This window comes from Chlorocebus sabaeus, chromosome 14 (assembly GCF_047675955.1).
Source record: "Chlorocebus sabaeus isolate Y175 chromosome 14, mChlSab1.0.hap1, whole genome shotgun sequence".
Classification (NCBI taxonomy): domain Eukaryota; kingdom Metazoa; phylum Chordata; class Mammalia; order Primates; family Cercopithecidae; genus Chlorocebus; species Chlorocebus sabaeus.
In genome coordinates this window covers 46,921,525-46,941,269 of record NC_132917.1, presented here as the reverse complement: position 1 = coordinate 46,941,269, position 19,745 = coordinate 46,921,525, and the positions used below count along the sequence as shown (strand labels likewise).

Below are 19,745 nucleotides of genomic sequence, written 5' to 3'. Positions count from 1 at the left end.
GTTGCTCTACATCTGAGTCATTTAACTGTTAAAGTCTAATAATTTTGAAAATAAAATATGGCATTGGTTTCTCCTTGGTATAATCTAGATAATTTTTTCTCGTGTGGGGAAGTGTATGGAGATGGGTGGCAGAAATAGTGAAGGTGGGAAAGGAAGGAGAAAAGGATTGGAAAAGTGAGAAAAGAGGGGGAGGGTAGCACAGAAAATAAGAGGAACAAAATAAGGAGTATGTAACTAAGGAGAGATGGAGGAGGAAGACCGAAAAGATGGGGATCTGTGGGGCTGGCTTAGTGTGGTCACTTTTTAGGGGCCGCCATCATGCATGCCCATTCCTCCACCACCATGCCTGTCATATTGTGCTACTGTGTTAGGCCCACAACACCTGTGGGTCCCCTCTGTGCCCACAGAACAAGATGGTGGCAGTCACGGGAAAAAAGGGGCAAGTTTTTTGTTTTGTTTCTTTATCCAGATTGTATTTGACAACTTCAAAAGGCTCAAATGAAAGACTCAAAAACTTAAGTGTACCTAGCATGGGAATTGGCATAAAGAAGGTATTTACTGTTTCCTACCTTTATATTTTTCAACTTTGGCATTTGTCCACGTTGACTTAAGCTGTGCAATGATGTTTTAAATGTTTGCATGTTTAAAAAAAAAACACCAAATCTAGTTGGGGTGAGCATCCTTACAGTTTTTACTTCTATTAGCTAATATTTTATTCATTATGCTTTTTAATTCTATAAGATGAGAATTTTCAGCTTGCCCATCTGTAACATTTTACAAAAAAGATGTCTTTAGGAGTAAATTGGCAATGACTACGCCAGTTTTAGTTTTTGCTGGCCTCTATCATTGCTTTCTCTATAATCTGAGCTACTCCAAAGGTGGTTATCAGGGTTTTTATTTTTTAAAAATACCTTTTAAATGCTTAATGAAAGATTCCATAGCAAACCAGAGCCAAGATTAAAACATTGAGTGTAATTGTTACCTGGTTATTATAGCCACAAGGTCTAATTTCCCAGGGGTAATTCATTATTTGGCAGGTTACTGCCCCATTGACTATTTTAATACTACTATTAGTGTGTTTTAGAGCAAGGGAAGTTATAGGCACCGATAGTCCTAATGGTATCACATGAAACTCAGGTAATCAGTTAAACAGGAAGATTTTAGATGTGTACTCCCCTTAATTGGATGTAGTAAGTTTTGTCGAAAGGAAATCCAAACAAGGTTGTTTTTTTTTTTTGTAGAGACAGGGACTCATTATGTTGCCCAGGTTGGTCTTGAACTCCTGGGCTCAAGTGATCCTCCCACCTCATCCAAAGTGCTGGGATTATGAGTGGGGCTTTTTAAAAAGTTAAGTGAAATAATGAAAGGCACTTAGCATTGTCCTTGGCATTTGCATTAAGTGTTCCATTAATTATGCTATTAAACCAGTTATGACCCTGAAAAATGAGGGACTTGGGCAGTCAATTGGTGTTTTTCCAGTATCAACAATGAGGTTTATATAAATTGATATCAAGGTATATATAACAAGGACAACAAATGTAGGAGAAACATTTTTTGGGCTCTTGTATGTCATAATTGGTCACTTCTATTGTTGAAATCTTTACAAAAGTCATGAAGTCTTGGCATCTTGATTTTACAGGAAACAAGTGTAGAATGATTGTATAATTTAGCTGTGGTCATAATGAGCTGGGTTCAAATCTTAGTTCCAGTGCTTCCTACAACATAATCCTATTGTAATCCAATTTTATTAACCCCTTCTCTATAGACAAGGACTGTGATACCACCTTCAAGTTTTTTTTTTTTTTGAGATGGACTCCCGCACTGTTGTCTGGGCTGGAGTGCAGTGGCACAATCTCAGCCCACTGCAGCTTCCTCCTCCCGGGTTGAAGCAATTCTGCGTCAGCCTCCCGAGTAGCTGGGATTACAGGTGCCTGCCAGTACACCCGGTTAATTTTTTGTATTTTCAGAAGAGACGGGGTTTTACTATGTTGGCCAGGCTGGTCTTGAACTCCTGACCTTGTGATCCGCCCACCTTGGCCTCCCAAAGTGCTGGGATTACAGGTGTGAGCCACTGCGCCCAGCCCCACCTTCAAGTTTAACCATACTATTAGTGTTATATTAATAGGATTGTGCTAATTGTACCAACCATAATACTGTCTGGCATGTTTGCTCTTAGATGATTCTCCCAATAAACCATCACTATTGCAGTTAAATGTGACCCTTGGTGTAACGTATTTTCCTAAAATTTTTAGAAGACGGCAACAATTTTAAAGATATACATAACAGGCACTGTTGAGCTCTTATAGATTTGTATTCTCAAGAGAAATGTCTCTCCCCCTTTCTGAAACTTAGGATAATCTGGAAATAAATCTTAGTGATACTATATAAGACAATGTTTTCTTAAAGGAACATTTTGTTTATCCTACATGCTTAATCTGCTTTTTGATAGTCCTTGAAGTCATTGACCCATGCTGTTTCTATTTTTGAGATATTTAAACTATTTTCTCATCTAGATGTTCCCATCTCTAATGTCACACCTTGTATGGGTTTCTGGACTTCTCTGTACCTTTCATATTCTTTTAGTCTCGAGGGTACCAGTCCCTAGTCTGCTGAGCCAGTTTTACAGGCTCAGCCAAAATAAGAAAATGAAATGAGGCACAGGGAATGGACTTGATTAATCTCTTAACATTTGTGAGAACTTTGGTATTGCCTCTTCGCTTTCTAATTTCAGTTGTTCATTATAAACCTAGTGCCTGTTAAGGCTATCTTAAATGAATTTAGAATCCCAGTATTTTAAGAAACTAGAAGTCCTCTAGTCTCTTGCTCCTCAAAAAGTCACCCATAGAATCACCCAGGAGCTTGTTGGAAAAGCAGAATCTTAGGTCCTGCCTCAGAATTGGAATCAATCTGCTTTTTAAACACGATCATCAGATATTTTGTATGCATATCAGTTTTTGAAAAGCATTGCTGTAATCTAGTCTTTGGTTTACTTAGAGGGGAAAACCAGTCAGTGGTTTATTCAACAAATATTTTAGTCCTTGTGTTCAAAGGGGTCAATTCAAAAACAACCCCGTGTTTTGGGTGTTTAAAATTAGAGGAGAAACGATTTGTCATGAAAGGAATCTTCCAACAATGATAGTCACGGGGTCCTTTGGGACTTGGCGGATTAGGCTTAGAGGTCTACTCAGAGAAGTTGACTCCTGAGATTTTCCAGGTGGTCAAAGAAAGGAATAGCATTTCATGCAGAAGAGCTAGCATATGTGGAGACAAACAGAAATGTGAAGATAGCATGTTTGGGGTTTTTGTAAGCATGATACAGCAGAGCATGCCATCCTAATAAGGGAGAGAAGTGGCCGGGCGTGGTGGCTGATGCCTGTAATCCCAATAATTTGGGGGGCTGAGGTGGGTGGATCGCGAGGTCAGGAGTTCAAGACCAGCCTGACCAATATGGTGAAACCCTGTCTCTACTAAAAATACAAAAATTTGCTGGGTGTGGTGGCGGGCGCCTGTAGTCCCAGCTACTCTGGAAGCCGAGGTTGCAGTGAGCTGAGATTGTACCACTGCACTCCAGCCTGGGCAACACAGTAAGACTTCGTTTCAAAAAAAAAAAGAGAAAAGTGAGAGATTGGATTGTAAATGTTGCTTTTGTCCTAAAGGTAATGACAACTCACATTTACTGACTGCATTGTGCCAGACATGGCTGTAAACATTTCAAGTTAATCTTCTTTATAACCTATGTGGATAGGTACCAATTTTATTAACCCCTTCTCTATAGACAAGGAAACAAGCACAGAATAAGTCAGCATATGCAACCAGCGTCCAAGTCCTGGTAGTCAAGGGAGGAGAGTGATTCAAGAATGAGGGATTAATCAATGCAGCAATGAAAATTGAAGGCCAAGTTTCATAAGAGCTGAAAATCCCCATTGGATTTGGCACTTGGATCACTGGTGAGTTTAAGTGCAATTTTAATTAAAAGTTGTGTGCAGGCCAGATTAAGATGTTTTTAGGAAAGTATGGGAAGTGAGAAAAGAGTCCATATTACTCTTGAAAGTTTGTAAAGGGAAGCAGAAACTTCGTGGTATAGGGCAGTGGAGCTCTAGAGTCAGGTTTGGATTTTAATTCTGGTTCTGCCATTTGTGTGTGATGCTGAGTGAACTGTGCTAAACGTCCAAGGAAACCTGTGTTTTCTCATCCAGAAAATGGGACTAATACCTACTTTGTAGGGTTGGTGTGAAGATTAAATAACGTGTGTGAAGTCCCTGGAATACAGTAGGTACTGTATAAAATGAAATTAAGGTTGCGGAGGGTGTTTTTTTAAAGGTGAGAATGTTCCTAGGTTAAAAAGAAGGTACAGCTTAGAGAGGCTGACAATAAAAAGGGTCTATACTGAGAAGAATGGGGTGGTCTGTGGTTTCACAGCTAGTGAAACCCGCTGTGTCTTGTGCTCACTCCACTCTGCAAGTCAGAGACAAGAGAAGTCAGCCCCAGAGTTTCTATTTGGAGGAGCTTAGAAACAACCTTAGAAAGTGGGTGCTAAGGCAGATTTCTGTAAGTATGCCTACCAAGCACACTGCCTCCCTGTCTGGGGTGTGTGATTGGGGGTGGACTGGAACGGAACTGATGAAGATTGTGGGTACGCTCAAGCCCTTAACAAGCCTCCCTTTTCACAGATCCTTACCCGAGGGCTCTCTGGCAACTCCAGAGCCCTCTAGATTTTCTTCTCACATGCGTTCGTAACCGTCTCTTTTCTAGGGTTTTCCTCTGCGCAGGTCTTCGCGCGGGACCTCAAAGTGCGTGCCCGCTTCCCTTCCCCCAGCACTAAAGATAAATCTGGCGGTCCCAGCGCGCGCGCGCGCGCGCGCGCGGAGCCCGCGGGCCACACCCGCCTCCTAGCAACCGGACGCCAGGCTCAGCCTAGGGAGAGAGGAGGCCACCATGGACCAGCCAGCCGTCACCACCGCCTCCACCACACCAAGGGAGGACCTGGTGCGTGGAGAATCGTTCATCACAGCCTCGGTAAGATCGTCTGCCCCTTGCCGGCCTGGCTCCTGCTCCCCTCACCAGGCCCGCTGCCCTTTTCCCACCGCTCTCTAATCCCAGGCCTTCGTGCCCTTCTGGTTCCCTCTTCCTACCCTTCTCTCCTTGCCCTCACGTACGTCTCCACCTGCGGACCTTCCTTCCTGGTCTTTACTGGACATTTCCTTTGTTTTATTTCTTTTCGCCTTGCTTCTTCCTTTTTTCTTCTCCTTCGCCCTTTGTTTTCGGTATTTTTCCCTTCTTCCCACTACTAATTAAACTGGACAACTGGTTTAGTATGGTGATTGGATTTCTTTCTCTCTCCGCTCCATCTGCTGGAAGACTGGGTTTTTCCTTCTGTGGTCTTACTAGACACGTTTTGCTCCGCCTCCTACTTTAGTATGTATAAAAATATTTGAAGCTACCTTTGCTACATTTTTCTTTTGGAGTCTCGATCTGTCACCCAGGCAGGAGTGCAGCGGTGTGATCTCGGCTGACTACAACCTCCACCTCCCGGGTTCAAGGGATTCTCCTGCCTCAGCCTCCCGCGTAGCTGGGCTTACAGGCGTGCACTGCCATGCCTGGCCTTTGTTACGTTTTTAAATAAATGTGGGTGAGGGTTGTTTAACCTAATCTTTTATCTTTCCCCTTAGAGTGAATTTAAAATGGTAGATAAGTGGAATTTAGATCACCTGTCTTGGGCAAAACAAAACAGCAGCTGCCAATTGTCTTCCATTAGATTGATCATGTTTATTTCCCTCTCCTTCCCATCTCATTTTCCTTATTCTGGGGTAGGGGTGGGAGACCTGTCTTGACCTGCCTGAGAAAGTTTAATTTCTGTGACTATGATAAAGTGCCACAGAGAAGATTCAACATAAATCTCAACGAAGAAGTATCAAGGAAGAAGCTCAGCTTTAGCAGTGTGCATGAGACAATGTTTTTTAGATAAATTCACATATATCATAATAAAATAAAACCCAGTGGTACTCATAAGTACAGTAGATTTAAGTTACTAGACAGGAAGAATGAATTATATCAGTTTTACTGATTAGATTATTACTTTTAATGCAGTCTTGCTTGACGACCTATATTTTATAGTAATAAAGGCATTATAAATAAAAGGGGAACTCAACATATTAATGATTTTACCTAGGACAAACAGCACAAAAGGAATATACTAAATGGTTGTGTTCTGTGGACAGTGGGCTGAAATAAATATGACATAATAATGGATGAATGGGTATACAGTACTAAATATGAAGACAACAGCTTCCTTGGAAACTGAGGAATACCAAAATAATCTGCTTCTTAACTTGGCAGATGAGATGTTAAAAATTAAAGCTACATTTATTGAGCACTGATTGTAGATGCAAGTCTTTATATGTACAATGTCTTACTCTTTTTTTTTTCCCCTGAGGTGGCTTCTCGCTTTGTCGCCCAGGCTGGAGTTGCAGTGACACGATCTCAGCCCACTGCAACCTGTGCCTCCCAAGTTCAAGTGATTTTCGTGCCTCAGCCTCCTGAGTAGGGATTACAGCCTTCTGAGTAGGGATTACAGGCATGTGCCAGCACGCCCAGCTAATTTTTTTGTATTTTTAGTACAGACAGGGTTTTACCATGTTGGCCAGGCTGGTCTTAAACTCCTGGCCTCAAGTGATCCACCCAAGTTGGCCTTCCAAAGTGCTGGGATTACAGGTGTGAGCCACTACATCTGGCATACAATGCTTTATTCTCATGGCAACTCTGGTAGTGCCTTAATTTTATACTACTGTGAGGAAGCATGAGAGTTGAGTAACTTACCCAGTGCACCTAGCTGGTAAGTGGCAGAGCTGAGTTCCAGCCTAAGTCTGTCTGGCTTCAAGCCCAACTCTTTTCTTCCTAAGAACACCACATTTCATCACATTTAATATATGTACAACATCTCTGTGAGATGCAAATGTTTATTACTCTAATTTTATCGAAGGGAATTTAGTTATTTGAAAGGACTTAAGATCATAAAATAACAATTTAAGGAAATATGGGCAAATTTATTATTATGTAGCTTTTATTTTAATGAAGGCTTGTCAGTTGGGTATGGGTGTGAATTTCTTCAAACAAATGTTTTATAACTTATATTTAATTTCAAGGGATCACCTCTCAAATGAATAAGCATACTTTGTGTTTGTTAATAGAAACCAGCCCGAAAGACTTCCTCTTTTGAAAGAGAAGGATGGTGGAGAATAGCATTAACAGTATGTACCTTGTTCAGTCTTTCCTATTCACATTATTCCTATTTCATTAATATTTTAATCCGTTATGCCTTTTAAGACTAACACTTAATTGTAAGAAAACAGTAATTGTTCAGACCTGCATGGACCTCATTTCATACTTAAAATTTTAGTGTCAGCATATGAATGAGAAACTAACTTAATTTTGAATGCAATAGAAGCTTGGAAAAGTTAAACAATTCTAGAAATCTAGGTGCTTTACAGAACATCTAGATAAGGCTAACCTATGATCTTATGATCTGGGTGAGATTGCAAAACAAAAAAAGCATGCATTCTGGAAAGGTGTTTTGGTTTCAGTTTTTATTTTATATGGTATAGACCTTATGCAAATGGTTCTTAATATGGTCAATATGATGTGAAAGCAAAATGGTAATATATGGAAGAAAAATGACCAGAAGATCCCCCTCTCCAGAGAATTTGTATATTACAGACATATTTTCTGTCAATGCCCTTCAATAATAGAGGGATTTCATGGGTCAAAGCCTTCTTGGAATTGCAGTAATTTTAATGGCAGAACTGAGCTGAGTGCTTAGTGGAAAGATGGCCACAAAAGCAGCAGTGACTAAACGTTCAGTTCTGGACATTCAGCCACACTGGTTGTAATTTGAAAGTACCAAACCTCTTATTGGACTAACTAGGCCATATGCTCTGCCAGTTTATCCTGGTCTCATGTCATTATCCTTTAGCTTCCCACTTGAGGGCTAGAGAGAAACATAGTATTGGCTAAACAGATGTAGGATAGTTTCTAGTTAGCCAAGAAACTATCCTGAGTGGTCTCACTAGAGGTCTGAGATTCATAGTCAAGGTTGAATCCCAAAGTTGAATCACCAAAGTTGCCTTCTAAAAAGTTAAATTTCGACCGGGCACGGTGGCTCATGCCTGTAATCCCAGCACTTTGGGAGGCCAATGCGGGCAGATCACGAGGTCAGGAGATCTAGACCATCCTAGCTAACATGGTGAAACCCTGTCTCTACTAAAAATATTTAAAAAAAAAAAGTTAAATTTCAACTCTAACCCATTTGCTATAATTCAGCAATTATTTCAGAAAGGAAATAATCATGATTTTGAAATACTCTTCTGTCAAGAGTGTTTACTGTATTTGATATAATTTCATTAAACTTGAAAACAAAGAGAAATGTTACCTGGGGGCTTCCCATCCAAGAGTGGTGTTTTAGGAGAAGTTACGTGTTTATAGAATCTTAAAACTGATGTCAATTTTCCACAGAATACTCCTATACCTGGCACTTACCACTTGAAAACTTTTATTGAAGAATCCCTGTTAAATCCAGTGATAACAACCTACAATTTTAAAAACGAAGGAAGGAAAAAACCACCTCTTGTGCAAAGGAACAATCCAGTCCTAAATGATCTTCCGCAGTATATGCCTCCTGACTTCCTGGACCTGTTAAAGAAGCAAGCGGCTACTTACTCATTCAAAGACAAACCACGGCCAAGCCCCAGCACACTAGTTGACAAAGATCAGGTAAAGCGCTACTAGCAGATTGCTTTGTGTGGGAAAGCTACTAAGAGCCCCTGAGGAAAGTATTTTTATACATAGAGTATATCTTCCCCCAGGAGAAATGGAAAACTTTTAAGATGTCTTATTTCCTATAGAAATCAAACAAGGACTGCCTGATTTGCAAATGTTTCCAGCAAGATTTTTCCCTGTAACGTCTTCTTAATCTAAGGGGAGTACATGGGGAGAAATGTTTCCCTCTTGGGCAACTCTTTGGTGGGATTCCCCTAGCCTGGAGAGCCCCTAGGATCTTATCTGTCACTGGGCTATGCTCTGATCTCTTCAAGCAGTATATGTGGTGAACCCTCTTCTTTTAAAGAGAAAACCCTGCCCCTCTGGGCATATCCTTATTAGAGCATAAATATAACTACACTCTACAGGGAAGCTTTTTAAAACTTAGAAATGACCCATCTCTACAAAAAATAAAGAAAAATAGCCAGGTGTAGTAGCACATGCCTGTGGTCCCAACTACTATGGAAGCTGAGGTAGGAGGATCACTTGAGCCCAGGAGTTGTTCATCAGCCTGGGCAATATAACAAGACCTCAGCTCTTTAAAAAAAAAAAAAAAAAAAAAAAAAAAAATGAGCTACTTGGGAAGTCAGGGCAGGAGGATCCCTTGAGCCTGGGAGTTTGAGGCTGCAGTGAGCTATGATTATGCGACTGTACCCCAGCCTGGGTGACAGAGTGACATGCTGTCTCTAAAAATATTTTTTTTAATTAAAAAAAAAAAAAAGAAAAGTAGTGAGCACTGGTCCCAGGAGGGTCAGCTTCTAAGCTCCACCAGTTCGTTCGTAGCATTGATAATAAAGAGCACTACTGAGCTCACAGCCCTGCACTAGGCTCTGTGGAAGGAAGATGTTCCTGACCCGGAGGTATTTAGGCAACAACACAGGACAAAGTTTATCAAGTGCGCAGATGAATAGTGGAGCTGGAAATGCCAAAGGAGAGTTCAAGTGCCAAAGGAGGCTGGATTAAAAGGCTGGAAAGCTCCATGGCTTAAGTAGAACTTAACTGGACCTTCACTAATATATGTCTTTTATGTATTAGTGAAGAGCCATGTATAATACATGGCTCTTAATGGTTTACTACGGGCTTCCATGTATATTATCTTAATTGCTTCTTTCTTAAGCATTCTGAAATAGGTAGAACAGATATTAACTTCATTTTACATGCAAGAAAACTAAGGTGAGTAGAGACTAAGTAACTTGTCCAAAGGCACATTGCTAATACTTAAGTAGGTGAAGCAGCACTTTTTACTGAGGGCTTCTGCACCAAAATTTAGTCCTCTTTCCAGTCTACCATGTGCCCCTCACCTTGAATGAGGGGCAGGGTTTGGGTAGATGGAATCCAAAGGAGGTATTTCAAGGGAGGAGTATAGCATTGTTGAAGGCATGGAAATGTCAGGAACACGGTCTGTTCAAGGGATAGAGTTGTGACTTGGACTTCGTTAACTTGGGACTTTGGGTACTTGTCTCAGTTCTCTGTGCATAAATATTTCCCATTTATAAAGAAGCGAATAATAGTATCAATCTTCATAACTTCATCAGAATATTATTGTGATAACCTGAGAGAAATGTATTACAGCCAGAGGTTGAATTAAGTACAAAGGGTTGTAATTACTAAAGTGGACACAAACTTTTCAGCAGGATGAACACATGTCAAATCAAACCTTTCTACTACTTTGCAAATTATAGCTTTGAAACAGAACAGAATGATAAGTGTTCATTGGGTATATCTTACCCTGTTTGCTTCAGTGGTTGCATACAAACTGTAAATTATACTAGCACCTTTATGGCTTGCTACCAGGTAACCAGACTACGTGTGAAATTGTTCTGGTTATCTCAAATGCAGAGTCTTTCTTTCTTATTCTCTTCTGACATTTTCTTTTCTGCTTCCTCTCTTCTCACTTGTACAAGTCCCTGAAAATCAGCCAAAGGCCCAGTGTTGAAAGGAGAAAACATACAAGGTTGGAGTTACTCAAAACTAAAAATTTTAGAAGACCAAAAGAATTTGGCTTACTTAGGAGGATGGATAAAACCCCCTGAAAACATAGTTTTTCTGTTATTTTCTTCTTTCCTCTCCACCTTCTACAAAGGTTTAAACTCTAGAAACTGGAAAGATTCAGTGTTTTTCTAATTTTCTATTTCAAAGATATATATGTTCACAAGGAGAAAGATAAACATTGTTTATTCACCAGTAAAATTCAAAATTCTAATATTTTAGTAGCAGAACTCAGAATAATTTGAATTTGGGGTAGATATAGTATATATTATTATTCATTAAGCTAGAACAGCATTCTCAAATTTTATGATTTTTCACAGAATATTCATTTTATATCTTTCAGTGGCTGCTTTTTATTTGCAAGTAAGTTTTCACTATTTTTAGTATCTTTATTCTGAGGCATGTAACTCAACTCGAGAATCTACACTGAAGAGCCTTTGTATTTTTTTTTCAACTTTTATTTTAGATTCAGGTTTGAATCTATTTGAGATTCAGGTTTGAATGTGCAGGTTTGTTACCCGTGTATATTCCATGATGTTGAGGTTTGGGGTACGATCCCATCACCCAAGTGCTGAGTGGCTAACTATTAGTACCAAATAGTTAGTTTTTCAACCCTGTCACCCCTACTGAAGAGTCTTATTAAGCATATATATATATGGGCTATGTGCAGTGGCTCACACCTATAATCCCAGAACTTTGGGAGGCCAAGACAGGTGGATCACTTGAGGCCAGGAGTTCGAGACTAGCCTGGCCAGCAGGGTGAAACCCCATCTCTACTATAAGAAAAATTAAAAAATTAGCTGGGCAGTGTGGCACAGGCCTGTAATCCCAGCTACTTGGGAGGCTGAGGCACGAGAATTGCTTGAACCCTGGAGGTGGAGGGTACAGTGAGTTGAGATTGTGCCACTGCCCTCCAGCCTGCGCAACAGAGCAAGACCCTGTCTCAAAAAAAAAAAGGAATATATATATAGGTATTTGATTGTGTGTGTGTACATGCATATACTTTTCTATATTTGGCCCTTTTCAAAGAAGATTCGAGGTGGCTCCGTAATTTTTCTAATAACCTTTTTCTTAACAGATAAATAATATATTCACATTGTAGAATATATGTACACAAACGGGACCACCTTCTCCATATGTACAGTTTTATGACCTGCTTTTCTCACTAGTGTTGTAGTCCTCCACTGACCCCTGGGTTACTCCCCTTATTCCTTGATACTAGCCCCCTTCCCTCACTATCACTCTTTTCACTACTCATATAATAATTTCAACACACACGTAGATGATCTTTCAACAACCTGGCTTCTCAGTTTCTTGAACTTTCTGCTACCTCAGCCACTCACTCCTTAAATGTTTTTCAAGACCAAGAATTTCAACTCTACAATCTGTACATGAATCCCACTCTCTAATATACCAATCCTAACAATTTCTCCATTCCCCGCAGGCTACAATCCTAATCTACTGATTCTCCCACCTTTTCACTACGTCTCAACCCCCTTCTTCCTTGCAAAGCTCCAATCCCGTAGTTAATCATTATAGTTATTCCCTGCATACACTGTCAATTCCCTTGCCTCTAACTGCTCATCTTTTACTTGTTTGGCAAAGCCACAACCCTGGTTACGTCTCTCTTTGTATTAGTACCTGCATCCACGTAGCTGCATGACTGGTCTGATGCTAAATTCTTCACCTCTAATGGGCACTGAATGGACTTCTCTAGTCTGTTTACTTTTCCATTCTCTTGGGTGGTTTTATCTTGTATATCCTATTTATTTATTTATTTATAACACTGTCACCAAGGCTACAGTATAGTGGCACAATCATATCTCACTGCAGCCTCAATTCCCCAGGCTCAAGCTATCCTCCCCCTCAGCTTTCTGAATAGCTGGGACTACAGGCACGCACCAGCTACCATGCCTGGATAATTTTTTAAATTTTTAGAAGAGGCGGTCTCATTTTGTTGCCCAGGCTGGTCTCAAACTCCTGAGCTCCAGTGATCCTCCCGCCTCATCCCCGCAAAGTGCTGGGATTACAGGCATGAGTCACGCACCCAGCCACTCTCCCCTCTTTTCAAACCTCCTACGCTTCCTCCCCCATCCTCATTTTTGGTTTTTCTTCTCAGCCATTTTTTGCCATCTCTGCTCTTCCCTCATCTCCATCTTGGAGTGCCCCAGGCACTCAAACCTCTGCTCCATCTCTGCTCATTCCCTGAATGGTGATCTCATCCAGTCTCAGTCAAGGTTATGAACGCCATCTATTTGTTGGTGATTACCAAATTTATATCTGCCACCTAGATTTTTTTCTTGATTTCAAACTTGTATATCCAATTCTTTTTTTTTTTTTTCTTTCTGTAGAGATGGGGTCCCACTATGTTGCCCAGGCTGGTCTCAAACTCCTGGGCTCAAGCAGTCCTCCCTGCCTTGGCCTCCCAAAGTGCTGAGATGACAGGAGTGAGCCACTGTGGTCAATTCCCTTTTTGATTTATCTATCGGTATGTTTAATCCTGGGTTTGTGAAGCTTGGCACTGCTGACATTTTAGGCAGGATAAATCTTTGTTGTGATTGGGTGGTGGGGGGTACTGTTTTGTGCATTTTAGCACCTGGCCTCTACTCATTAAGTATCATTAGCAATCTACTCTTCCAGTTGTAACAACCAAAAATGTCTCTAGACATTGCCATGCTCCTGGTTCAGAACCACTAGGTTAAAGCAATATGATAGTGAGTGTGATCTCTGAGTGGTTTTTCGCAAGGCCAGCAGGGATATTGTGAACTGTCTTCATTCTTGACTTTGTCTTACTACTCCCTGTCACTCTCTTCCTGACCCACTTGTCCTTCTGGCTGTCTCTTGAACTTACCACTCACGGTCCAACCTCAAGGTATTTTCACTGTACCCTTTTTCTGGGATACTCTTATCCAAGATACCTGGATGGCCTACTCTCTGTCCTTCTTCAAGTCTTTGTTCAAGTGTCATGTTCTCAATGAGCCTCATTTAAATTTACTATTCAGTGCTTCAGATCTTCCCTGTGTGGCTCTTATATTTTTTTCTTGGCATCTATAGCTGTCAAGTGTACTATATAATTTACTTGCACTTTCCATTGATTATTTGTTAACCTGCCTTCTCCCATGAATGAAGTTTCATGAGTACATGAATATTTATCTGTTTTGCTCATTATTATACTGTCTAGAACAGTGTCTGATGATTAATATTGGTTGAATCTGTGAATGAATTAATGATTATTCAAATACCTGAAATCTGACTGGGCCTTACTCATTTTGTTTTCTTATGTGTATGTGATTGTCTTTAACTGTGTATTGTTCATTACTCTTGAAAATGTATTTTTGTGAATTCCCCAAGGCCTAAGGTTTGCTTTTGCTTCTGTTAATATTTAGGGGGGCTACTAGTCTGGTACAACTCAAAATCCAGTGTTTATGTCCTCTTGGATCACCCTAGCATTGTGAATTTGGGCTGGAATTCATGAAAGGGACAGCCCATGGTTATACTCTCTCAGGGATGGGTTTCTTCTCCTTCCCAATTCTTGCTTAGTACCAAGGCAACTCTCTGCAGTCCCCTTGGCAATGGAGTGAAGTGGGAGAGTTTACTTTCAGGAATTACCCTTCTAGGGTCTCAAATTCCAGTGGGTATCTCCCATTAGACTCCTTCCTCCGTTTATCATGAATAGGCCCAGGCTTTGACCCCTGGATTCCTCCAGGGCTCTGAAGTTCTTTTAAACTCTGCTGCGTTCTGTTGAATTTAGTCTGGACCAGCAAACATCCTCTAGACAAAATTGGGCCACTTACCTTCTTGGCTTCTTGTTGCCTTTTGGTTTAGGATCATATAGTTTCCTACTATATTGTTGGCAATTCCGTATCTTTTTAAACACTCTTCTGTAGCCAGGCACGGTGGCTCATGCCTGTAATCCCAGCACTTTGGGAGGCCAAGGCGGGTGGATCACGAGGTCAAGAGATCAAGACCTTCCTGGCTAACACAGTGAAACCCCGTCTCTAATAAAAATACAAAAAATTAGCCGGGCATGTTGGCGGGTGCTTGTAGTCCCAGCTACTCGGGAGGCTGAGGCAGGAGAATCACTTGAACCCGGGAGGCAGAGCTTGCAGTGAGCCGAGATCAAGACACTGCACTCCAGCCTGGGCGACAGAGCGAGACTCTCTCTCAAAAAACAAAAAACCTCTTTAGTTTGTTTGTTTTTAATATTTTACCTTTCATTTCTAGTTGGCAGCAGTGGGAAGGTTAATCGCCCAAATAAATAACCTAGCAGGTCATTTGCAGAAACCAGAATTTCTTCTTTTTAAAATATATTACGAATTTTTTTCATACCATCATGTATTCTTTACACATCATTTATTTTTATGTATTTATACATTTGTTTATTTATTTTATAGAGTCAGGGTCTTACTGTGTTACCCAGGCTGGTTTCAAACTCCTGGACTCAAGCAGTCCTCCTGCCTCAGCCTCCCCAAGTGCTGGGATGACAAGTGTAAGCCACCATGTCCAGTCTATACATCATTTTTAATAGCTGCATAGTGTTCTTGTATATGGACATATCCTAATATATTCGACCATCCCCTATGGCTAGTCATAGAGTGGAATTGTTAAAGAAAGGATGTATTGAAGTCTGTGTCTTTCCAGATGCATTGCCCAAAGTCCTAGAGACAGGTTGTCCTATTCTGCAACTCTACTTTGCAGAGTAGAAGTCCATTACCATTTGAAATGCATCATTTATATTTTCAACTAGAAACATGGATCTAATGATTTACATGGAGGAGTTTAAAGTATAAACTTGAAATCAACATGCTAGGGTTACTTCAGGACAACCTGAAGTCAGTTTAAACTGTGCCAGTCAGAGCATGGTTCCAGAATCTATCTACAATGAATGGGACAGGGAGAAGATGATGATGCTGTCTCAGCCTGTAGCCAGTGAATCATTACTGAACAAGGTCGGTCAATGCAAAAAAATGTAGAGTATTACCACTGTGAAGATGCAAGGGAGTTTCCAGAAAATGCTGATCACTAACTGGCTTTATCACTTGCATCAAATGGTGAAAATGAGTCATGGTCTTTTACAATCCAATTAAAATAAATATTCTGGTTAAAAATGAGCAAAGGGTGGTCAGGCATGGTGGCTCACGCATGTAATCCCAGCACTTTGGGAGGCCGAGGCGGGCAGATCATGAGGTCATGAGATCAAGACCATCTTGGCTAACACGGTGAAAACTCAACTCTACTAAAAATCCAAAAGCAAGTTAGCCAGGCGTGGTGGCGCATGCCTGTAGTCCCAGCTGTTTGGGAGGCTGATGCAGGAGAATGGCGTGAATCCAGGAGGCGGAGCTTGCAGTGAGCCAAGATCGCGCCACTGCACTCCAGCCTGGGTGACAATGTGAGATTCCGTCTCAAACAAACAAACAAAAAATGAGCAAAGGGCATGAGCTGACAATTCACAAAGAGATACACCAATTACTAAAAAAGAAAGTAATGCTTGGCTTCAACTAATAATTACAGAGGAATAATAGGCACAATTTTTGCATATCAGGTGATCAACTATATAAGTACTGTACATTGATACCCAATATTGGCAAAGGGGATACAGAAACAGATACTCTCATATGTTGTTTATATGAATACAAACTGGTGCAAATATTTTAGAGGGCAATTTGGCAACCTAGCAACATTCTAAATGCACATAGCCTTAAACTCAGCAATGCCAGTTAAATAATGATACACCCATAAAAATGACATACTGTGCAACCATTAAAAATGTTGAGGTTGGCCAGGTATGGTGGCTCATGCCTGTAATCCCAGCACTTTGGGAGGCCGAGGCAGGTAGATCACCTAAGACCAGCCTGGCCAAAATAGTGAAATCCCATCTCTACTAAAAATATAAAAAAATTAGCCACATGTGGTGGCAGGCGCCTGTAATCCCAGCTACCCAGGAGGCTAAGGCAGGAGATCATTTGAACCCAGGAGGCGGAGGTTGCAGTGAGCCAAGATCGTGCTATTGCACTCCAGCCTGGGCAACAAGAGCAAAACTCTGTCTCAGGAAAAAAAAAAAAGAAGATGAGGTAAATCTATATGTGTTCATATGGAAGCATCTCTAAGTTGTTACTACATGAAAAAAAATGAAGGTACAAGTCAATATTTAGAGTATAATCCTGTTTGTATAAATGAAAACAAATATACATATATGTGATGTTAAATGCATATTTTTTCCCCCTGAGAAATACTTTCACAATCACCAACAGTGGTTTCCATTTGGAAAGTAGAGGTTAGATAGGGAGCAAGGAGACTATTAATTTTTTTCTTTCTGTTGATATTGTTTTCAGTGTGTAAATGATACTCTTTCAATCATGCCCATTTGTAAGTAACTCAAAATTTTTTCCAACTAACATTTTTGTTCTCTTGTTTTCTTTCTTAAAATGTTCCATTTTAAAAAAATCTCTTATTTACTTCCTAGGTTGGGAATATTTCAATGAAAATCACAATTAAGCAAATGAAATTTGAAATTGTCTGAAGTTTCTGTCCAGGTTAGCTTTAGCATTGCCTTGGAAGATGAAGCTCATGTAAAATGAAACAAATTTGGCAATTCTATTCCCTCCCTGCCCCTATATCTGTTTTTGGTCAAAAAGAGGTAGCCAGGCTAGAAAGATACCCCATTAAATTAGAGAATGAATCAAAGGATCCATTTGAATATGTTCAAAATACATCCTTGAATTAGTTGAGAGACAGGTTGAAAAATCTGGCAGTTAACTCACTGACTTTGTTAGCTGTGTTTATAGCTGTGATGAGGATATCTCTGAGCCGAGATCACGCCACCACACTCCCTGATAGACTAAGACCCTGCCTTAAAAAAAAAAAAAAAAGTACCTGGAAATATTGTACCTGCCAGCCCTCTGGCTGCTGACTTCCAGTTTCCAGTTCTCCATGTAAATAGCTTGGAATTTGCAGTTCCATCCTAACAACAATTTAAAAGCTAAACAAACTGAAAAATCAACAATTCTTTTAGACTTGTAAGAGAAGTGAGGTCACAGGGCACACTATCCCCAAAATTGGAAATATGGCCAGGAGGATACAGAGAATTACAATTTACCAGGGCAGAATATACCAACTTCTGCAGCAACCATGGCTGGGGTAGGAATACCTGAACTACAGCTGATGAATTGCTGGAGGCTAAGTGTTAGCAAATCTGAGAGTTAAAAGCTCCAGGAGGACCTAATCATAGGGGGACCCTCACATGTTTTGAGGTTTACCTGCAGGAGCTCTCCCAGGTTCTTATAGAGAAAAATCCTGCCCCTGCTGCTGGCAGAGGAGAGGAAAAGGAACCATTTTGAAATATGTCAGGTACTCTCTTATTAACAAGGCCTGCCCTCAGGAAAAACTATTCAATCAGGACCTAACTGACCTGAGGGAAGGGCAATACCCAACTCCAGCCAGCTTTTGTCATCCTGTGCCACCTAAGGGTGAGGAGGTAGCTGAGAAAAACTTGTGAAATTCACAGTACAGATGGTCACAGATTTTCATGAGTCTATACCAGAGAGAGGTACAGACATGAAAAAGACTGATACCACAGCGGGGTGCCGTGTGGCTCACGCTTGTAATCCCAGCATTTTGGGAGGCCAAGGCGAGCGAATCACAGGGTCAGGAGTTTGAGACCAGCTTGGCCAACATAGTGAAACCCCATCTCTACTAAAAATACAAAAATTAGCCTGGCTTGATGGTGGGCACCTGTAGTCCCAGCTACTCAGGAGTCTGAGGCAGGAGAATTGCTTGAACCCGGGACGTGGAGCGTGCAGTGGGCTGCGATTTAGAAGTAAATGGGTAGAGAAAGATACACTACACAAATGCTAATTGTTCTAACCACCAATTAAAAGACAGATTGTCAGAGTTAATCAAAATTGTCAGAGCATAATCTTGTATGCTGTCTACAAGAAACCCACTTTAAATGTAAAGACACATAGCGACCAGATGAGGTAGTTCATGCTTGTAATCCTAGCACTTCAGAAGGCTGAGGCAGGAGGATCCCTTGAGGCCAGGCATTCAAGACCAGCCTGGGCAACATAGTAAGACGCAGTCTCCACAAAATACTTAAAAATTAGCCAGGCATGGTGGCACACCTGTAATCTCAGCTACTTGGGAGACTTAGCTGGGAGAATAGCTAGATCCCAGGAGTTTGAGGCTGCAATGAGCCACTATTGCACCACTGCACTCCAGCCTGGGCAACAGAGTGATTCACTATTAAAAAAAAAAAAAAAAAAAAAAAGTAAAGACACATATAGATTAGAAGTAAATGGGTGTGGAGAAAGATATACTACGCAAATGCTAATCAAAAGAAGCAGGAGCCTCTTTTCTGACTGGAACCATGGAGGGTGTCAAAGAGAAGAAGTTTCCTGCTGTGCCAGAAACCCTTAAGAAAAAGTGAAGGAATTTCACAGAGCTGAAGGTCAAGCACCTGAGAAAGAAGTTTGCCCAAAAGATACTTTTAAAGGTGAGGAGAAAGCTTATCTATGAAAAAGCAAAGCACTATCACAAGGAATATAGGCAGATGGACAGAGCTGAAATTCAAATGGTTAGAATGGCAAGAAAAGCTGGCAACCCCTGTGTACTTGCAGAACCCAAATTGGCGTTTGTCATCAGGATCAGAGGTATCAATGATGTGAGCCCAAAGGTCCAAAAGGTGTTGCAGCTTCTTTGCCTTCATCAAATCTTCAGTGGAACATTTGTGGAGCTCAACAAGGCTTCAGTTAACATGCTGAGGATTGTATAACCATATATCACATAGGAGTACCCAAATCTGAAGTCAGTAAATGAATTAATCTACAAGCATGGTTATAGCAAAATCAGTAAGAAGCAAATTGCTTTAACAGATAATGCTTTGATTGCTCAATCTCTTGGTAAACATGGCATCATCTGCATGGAGGATCTGATTCATGAGATCTATA

At 40.8% G+C, this 19,745-nt stretch overlaps 1 protein-coding gene across 1 annotated transcript in view; it reads left to right on the top strand.

Annotated features, from left to right (window-relative positions):
• Positions 1–116: 116 nt before the first annotated feature.
• STPG4 (sperm-tail PG-rich repeat containing 4) overlaps positions 117–19,745 on the top strand; it is a 61,971-nt gene continuing 42,342 nt past the window's right edge. Inside the window, exons 1-4 of the mRNA XM_007970730.3 lie at positions 117–3,947; positions 4,753–5,016; positions 7,188–7,247; positions 8,509–8,766. Of these exons, the coding sequence (XP_007968921.2) occupies positions 4,936–5,016; positions 7,188–7,247; positions 8,509–8,766 (399 nt within the window). The 5' untranslated portion in view covers positions 117–3,947; positions 4,753–4,935. The remainder of the gene's footprint in view (positions 3,948–4,752; positions 5,017–7,187; positions 7,248–8,508; positions 8,767–19,745) is intronic.